The 7,546-nt window shown below is 42.0% G+C and overlaps 1 protein-coding gene across 1 annotated transcript; it reads left to right on the top strand.

The window, feature by feature from the left end:
• The first annotated feature begins 1,173 nt into the window (after positions 1–1,173).
• Positions 1,174–1,716, top strand: LOC147419551 (large ribosomal subunit protein P2y-like). Its single transcript, XM_086505883.1, has 2 exons — positions 1,174–1,384; positions 1,628–1,716. The coding sequence occupies exons 1-2, from the start codon at positions 1,174–1,176 to the stop codon at positions 1,714–1,716; spliced, it is 300 nt and encodes a 99-aa protein (XP_086362009.1).
• The last annotated feature ends 5,830 nt before the right edge of the window (positions 1,717–7,546 follow it).

A 7,546-nucleotide genomic window follows, 5' to 3' on the forward strand; every position in this document is an offset into this window, starting at 1 on the left:
TAGGCTATATTTCAGGGAGACAGCTCGCATCCTCGTTTGTAGGGTAGTGTCTCTCAATCAATAGTGAGCATGTCCTGTCTCCATCCCTAAAACAACGCTTCCTTTACTCTGTGTGGCTGAGGTGCAACCTAGTTTGTTTCCATCCTTCCACTACCCCCTTGGTACTTGCGTGAGTTGGCTCTAGTCCCATAAAATGAATGGATTACGCTATTAATCACAAGGAGAAGAGCTGAGTGCCTTTTTCTTCACACTTTGTCCAATGGAAGTGCAGGAAGACCAACTAATTTTCAACTATATTTTCGCAGTGCTATGAATATGGCTTGAGTGCGACCTAGTTTCTCCTTCCCCTCTCTTGATCTTGCTAGCCCAAAGTGTGACTCGGCTCTAAGCTACTTGTTTCTCTATGGACATTCAAACTTTGTCAATTTTGAGAGGCAAAGGTTACTAGCGAAAATTGTCCTCGAATTTTGCATGGTTCCTAAGAGAGAGAGATAGACACACACACACACACACAAACACACAAAGAGAGAGACCTCCCTTGAACTGCCGTAAAAGGCGCACGCCAGCACGCAGTGCTAGAGAGAGAGAGAGAGAGAGAGAGAGAGAGAGAGAGAGAGAGAGAGAGAGAGAGAGAGAGAGAGAGAGAGAGAGAGAGAGAGAGAGAGAGAGAGAGAGAGAGAGCATGTGATAGAGAAAATGCAGACATGCATTCTTGTTTCAGTCAATAGCTCCACAATGTTTGCAGGATGATCGCCCTTTGCTGCTCTTCCCTTTTCTGTTCATTCCGATGCTGTCATTCATGTAGCCATTAATCAAAAGACATGGGAGTGGTGGGGTAAGCTGGGCCAAGTTGCACGTTTTTGCCAAACAGAGCTCATGAACGGCTCATGAGCTCAGCATAATAAGAGATAGAGCAATTAGCTAGAGAGACAATTCCTCATCTGAACAGCACCTTGAGGTACCCTAAAGGGCGCACGCCTGGTTCGTGGTGAGAGAGAGAGAGAGAGAGAGAGAGAGAGAGAGAGAGAGAGAGAGAGAGAGAGAGAGAGAGAGAGAGAGAGAGAGAGAGAGAGAGAGAGAGAGAGAGAGAGAGAGAGAGAGAGAGAGAGGAACCTTCATTCTAGCTCATCTGATCGCCTGCAAGCTGTCTGAGGAGTGCACCTGATTACAAAGATGAAGGTAGTTGCGGCTTACCTATTGGCGCTGCTAGGGGGCAACTGCTTGCCTTCCGCTGCCAAGAATATTCTTGGCTCATTTGGTTCCGAAGATGACGCTGACAACATAGACTTGCTACTGAGCGAGTTGAAAGGCAAGGACATTGTAGAGCTCATTGATGTTGGGAAGGAGAAGCTTGCTTCTATCCTTGCAGGTGGAGGTGGAGGTGGTGGTGTTGTGGTCAATGTAGGAGGTGGGAGTCTCGTGGGGTGCAATATGTAATCATGTTAATGTATAATGTGAGTTCGAAAGGAGGGGTTTTAAAATACAAAAAAATTAGGCAATTTAACAGAGATACATTAAAAAAAGGGTTTTTAATATTCAATTTTGAAAAAAATTTCCTAAAATAAGGGTTCATTTTATTCATTTAGACATGTTAAAAGAGGTGGTAGTGGTGCAAGGACTGCTGCAGTAGTTGAGGAGAAAAAGGAGGAGAAAGAGAAAAATAAGGAGCCCAAGGAGGAGTCCGATGATGATATGGGATTCAATTTTTTTGACTAAGGTTTTTGCAAAGAGAGGCTTTCTTTAGATATAATAGAAGTATATTTCAGATGGCCATAGAGAGAGAGAGAGAGAGACAGAGAGAGAGAGAGAGAGAGAGAGAGAGAGAGAGAGAGAGAGAGAGAGAGAGAGAGAGAGAGAGAGAGAGAGAGAGAGAGACCACGTAGTAGAGGTAAAGACAGAGAGATTAGCGAGAGAGACCATGCCTATCAATAGGAAAAATGGCAAGGACAGGATGGGGAAGGTGGTGGACTTGGGTCGACACTACTATGGGTGGGAGGTTTGGTTTGCACATGGGTAGTAGTAGAGTTGGACTTCAAGCCATGGCTGAAGTAGGAAGGGCAAGAATCAAGAAGTCTCTTGATCCCGACTACAATGTCAATGAAGAGCTTGACAATAGAAACAATGCCACCTCCCTATCCCTCTTCAACCTGATGAGGGCAACCCACAATCCAAGAAGGCTTCACCCGCCAATGGCAATCCTACTTATTGAGCGTAGTGCAATAATTCAATGTTGTTCGTCATTCACAGGAGGGGTCCACAATTCTTTGGCTTACTTTTATAAGTATTGGTGCAACTTGTTTAGTAAGAGAGAGAGAGGGGGGGGGGGGGGGGGGGGGGGGGGGGGGGGGGGGGAGGGAGGGAGGGAGAAATAAAGAGTGTTTATGTGTGTGTATGTACGGTGTTTTCTCATGTGCCTTGAACTGCCTTCAAGGGCTCACGCCGATGCGTAGTTCTAGAGAGAGAGAGAGTCTCCAACATGACACTGAAAGCAGCTCAACAGTAGGCCAGTGACTTTCCAGGATGTATGCCGCATGCCGATCCACCATGAACATTTTGAGAGTCTACACTATCATCCAAATTATTCATTCCCACAGTGATTGTGATAACACAAATTTCTCAACATAGTGGGCTTTGAAAGTAGGTGTTATGTTTTTGGAATGATATGTAGGTTCATGCAGAATCTGCATTAGCTTCATGAAGGTAGTGCAAGTGGTGTATCCTAAGGGGCACAAGGCAAAGAATAATGAATCCAAAGGGGCAAAGCTGGCACAAAGGGTGAAAAATCCTTAGGAGCATAGGTCCTAAGAGAGGGAAGAATCCAAAGGGATACAAATTAAGTCCACGGCTATATCTCCTAGCTAATAGTGTCTCTTACTAGTGTTAGCAGGTGGGAAATCACTATGTGCATGGCTACATCACAACAAATAAGGGGGGTGCCGCACAATCACTGTGATGGTCCCCTCTCCTTGCAACCAGCCTACAGATGACCTACTCTTGCAAATATGACGAAGGCATCAAACAAAAGCTGGATCCATATCAAAGATTGTTTACCTACTCTACACGCATCTTGAGCCTCATTAGGGCCAAAAACGACTCAAAAAGGGTTGTTTGTTAATCTAAGGATTAAGGAATAGTCCAATAGTCATTTGACACGTATATAAAAGTATGGCACTCTTGTCTCCTCCATTTTGGGTTTTGGTGGTCCTATTTTGACGGAGAACGGCTAAATGTCTTGATCATAAGGCTGAAACTGCTATATTTAGGTGCTTTCGGCGAGTGAGCTCATTAAATTTGTGGCCCAAAGTAGTGAAGTATCATCTTTTATTCTATTTTATATTTCACAAAATCGTTGTCAAAAGATACGAAATCTATGTCAGAAGGCTCTCAAAACAAGGCCATTAATGACAAATCACCTACTTTTTTCAAACGTATACCTTTTTCACTCTCTCTCTATTTTGTGAGAGGTTTAAGTCTTTCTGTCTCTATATTTTGTTTCTTCTTCTCTAATCTCTCAGTTTCCATCTTCTACATGTCGCCCTTCACATAACATAACTTCTTGTGACTTTCATAACCATCCTTTCATAACGTTAGAGAGGATGGTCTTTGGAAGCCCATATCTTTTTGTGTGAATGACTGGGTAACAATGCTTCCTTCATGCAAAGGTGTACACAGAGTGAAGAGAACTAAATGTGATAAAGTAAAAAACCACTAGAAAGGTCGTGTTCTTTCTTTCAAAGTGACCGACAATGGCTCGCTATCTAAGGTTCAACATGTGTACATGGCCAAGGATATGGTGTTAGACTGGGACGAACATCCCACACTGCATTCTTATTGTAAGTAAAAAAAAGCTTCTATTTGATACAATGAATTTTTCAATCTCCCATTGTTTTTTCTCATTTTTTGATTCCATTCCAGATATATTTCCTTCAACAACTGTGGGATGGCAGCTTGTGGAGAGTCTAAGTGGGACGTTCAAAGCAATGCATAAAGGGATTGCAGATGCTATGTATGCTGACAAGCCACCTTCTTTTTACAAAACAATGCATTTTTTTGTCTATTTTGTAGAATACAAGGTTCCATCATGAGAAGATGCATATGGAGAACTACATCAGTTACACGTTCCCACCATAAGTTCACCTGATTGGGAAGCTCTTGATGCATGTACTATATCAAGCTTCAAATCAAGATCAAAGAAGACATCCTTAAAGCTATGTCTCTAGGAAGGATATAAAAAAGGATTAAAGTTCAATGGTTCTTGCCTATACATGTCTTTGTGGCATGTTTCAAAACAATGGACTTGCAAAGTACAAAGACGATGTGGCTTAATAGAAGACTTTCTATGACAGAACCGGATAATGTACTTGGAGACGTATGGAGTACCAAAAAAACTTTCCTATTGGTGATAATATTAGTTGTAAAGTAAGCCTAGATTCTATGTCTATCTTATATCAACTATGTCGTCAATCCATAGTTCTGGGCTACGACTATAGGACATGGAGAAGCAAATTAGGTAGTTGGGTTCCTCTCGACTCTGAGGAAAATTGTCCAGAGTTTGAACTAAAGGTTACAATCCATCCACACACCGAGTATAGAAGCCTTATAGTAACAGCAAATTGGAGACTACATGATGTTAAAGAATCTCTTGAGTTTCTTGATGAAACATCTCTGAGTATAGATTCAAAGTGGATGGAATTGTGGTGAGCACAAGGATGGAGAATTCAACCTCTTGTATCACATGCCTTCCCCCAAAAAGATTTGTATTTGAGCCACTTGCAAGGACTTGGAAAAACAAGCTGAATATTGTAATCATTGCATTTTTCAAATATATTTGTCTTTTGTCTACCTTATTGTGATCATTATTTATGTTTTTTTAAACTTACTTGACACCATGATACACATTTAAGAATCAGATAGCTGGTATTAAGTATTTGACGTACAAAATTATGAATCACCAAAGGGTATATGTTCATATGGACAAAATGAACAAAAGTGTACATAACTTTTGTTGAGTAATCAATCATGAAACTCCACTTTTCTTTTTGCCTGAGAGGATTTTGCATCCTCAGAGACCCTTTTTCTTTTGTGTTCAGGAGGGGGTGAAAGTTCACGAGTGGGTGGTGGTGACTTGGACTCCTTAGGGCTTGGCACGGGGGACTTGGCAGGGGTTAGTGCTTTGGGCTCTTGAGGAGTGGTTGACTTGGGTGACTTGGCAACCTTCTTTGGCAGCATGAATGGTAGCTTTAAAGGTGAGCTAGGTGCCTCCCCCTTACTATTCTTAGCTGTACAACGCTTTGAACCTTGAATTTCAATGGTGAATGGAATGGATGGCCCTTCGTATCTGCTCTTATTTTTGCAGGGCTCTTCTTCTTAGTGGGACTCTTCCCCTTGGCATGACTCTTCTTGGCATGGCTCTTCTTTGTAGGACTCTTCTTCTTGTGATCCCTTTTCATTGAAGGGCTTTTCTTTGTATGGATCTTCTTTGCAGGACTCTTCTTCTTGTGATCCATTTTCTTTGCATCCAACCCCTTGGTGGCTCTACCTTTCTTTGGTGGCAAAGGAGACTCTTTTTCATCTGTAGTTGGTACCATAGGAGATTCTGGATCATTTGGGTTTATTGATCTTTCCAAAACCATAGAAACAACCTTGTCTCTCACCCACGTGACCCAAGACTCTAGATAGTCATGCAAATTGAAACAAATAGAGAAATAAATTAAAGGACATGCGTCAAGACAAGGGCAAGGCCAGGGAGTCATGGACTGTGGGCCAGGGGCCGGACTAGGCAGTGTGGACAAGGGAATCCGGCTAGGGCAAAGGGCAAGGAGCATTGCCTATATAGTGGGAGGTGGATTCCAGGGTCTAGTCACCTCAAAAGTGGAAAACTTCTTCTTAAGAACACAAATGTTTTCCCAAGTGGCACCTTCCTCATGTAGATCTTTCCACTTGATTAAATCTTGTCGACGGACATGATGACACGTACGTAAATCATGATAATCGAGAATTCCTTCAGGTTCATGCGGTAAGGTAGGAGGTTCAACAAAATCGACCAAAATCTATTGGCCAATGACATTGTCGTCACGATGTAACCACTTACGTAAATTGCTTACATGAAACATCGAATGAATACGAGAATGTGTAGGTAGCGATAGTTTGTAGGCACAATCACCCACTCGCTTGAGTATTTTGAAAGGCCCACAACATCATGGAGATAATTTAGGTGTTGGCCCAGTTTTCAGACTTTCTGAATGCTCTGGCACACGTAAAAATACTTCCTCCCCTTCCTCAAAGGTAACTTGCCAATGCAGCGTACTTCTTATATCGATCCTGCCCTTGTCGAACGTTCTGATGAGTGAGTTTTAGCATATCCATGTGGTCTTGGAGAAAATACTTAACCTGTTGGAGTTTTTTGTTTGCCAACCCCACCGTAACTAGTGACCTAGGTTGAAAACCATACATGAGCATGAAAGGACTAAATCTAGTCGTGACATGCTTAGCATTGTTGTAAGCAAACTCAAGAAGAGGTAGATATTCTTCCCAGTTTGTTTGTTTCTTGCTAATGTATGCACGTAGCATATCCTCTAGCACTTGGTTAACTCCTTCAGTTTGACCATCCGTTTTTGGATGATCAGATGTACTAGGTTTAGTTGTGTACCCCATTGTTTAAACATAGCCCTCCAAAAATGACTGTTAAACTTGGGACCACGATCACTGACAATGTTACTTGGCAAGCCATACAAATTGTATAGATTGTCCACAAATAAGTTGGCTATTTTTGGAGTCTTGATCGTTGATTTGATTATAATAGACTTACATAATTTAGTCAACCAGTCTACGACCACCCATACTGAGTCATGACCTCGTGTAGTGGTTGGTAAACCCACAATAAAATCCATAGAGATACTTTCCCATTTACCATTGGGAATCTCCAAAGGATGTAAGAGTCCTCCTGCTTTTAGGCGCTCTACTTTGTTAACCTGACATTTTTGGCAGTGCAAGACATAATCTTGAACAAAGCCATGTAAACTTGGCCAATAAAATTGTCGTCATACAAGATCATAAGTCTTTCTAATACCCGAGTGCCCTACACTTGGACTATCATGACATTCATAATGAATTTGATGCCAAATGTCTGTGTCCGTCGGTACACAAACTCTCCTCTTATGGAGTAGGTACCCAATGTCGATGGTAAAATTCTTCCATCACTATAGTTCATCACTTGATAGAGGAGAACTGTGTATGGAGGTTAACGATACACTACCATCATTGGAGTCAAAAGTATCCCTCACTTGTACATGGCTCTACACTTTGGAATATGCGTCATGCTGCTCATATTTTCCCTTTAGAGAATTCAAAAATTCACTACAAAGTTCCGTGAACAAGAGAGAATTGATCTCTTGCATACGACTAAGAGCATCAGCCACCACATTGTATCGTCCTTTACGATACCAGAGCTTGGTGTCATATTCCTGAAGAATCTCAGCCCACCTGGCTTTTCGACCCTTCAAGTCGGTTTGTTGTGCAAACCATTTAATGCTTTCATGGTCAAATA

The sequence above is a fragment of the Adiantum capillus-veneris genome, chromosome 29 (genome assembly GCF_014529385.1).
Source record: "Adiantum capillus-veneris isolate H3 chromosome 29, ASM1452938v2, whole genome shotgun sequence".
Classification (NCBI taxonomy): Eukaryota; Viridiplantae; Streptophyta; class Polypodiopsida; order Polypodiales; family Pteridaceae; genus Adiantum; species Adiantum capillus-veneris.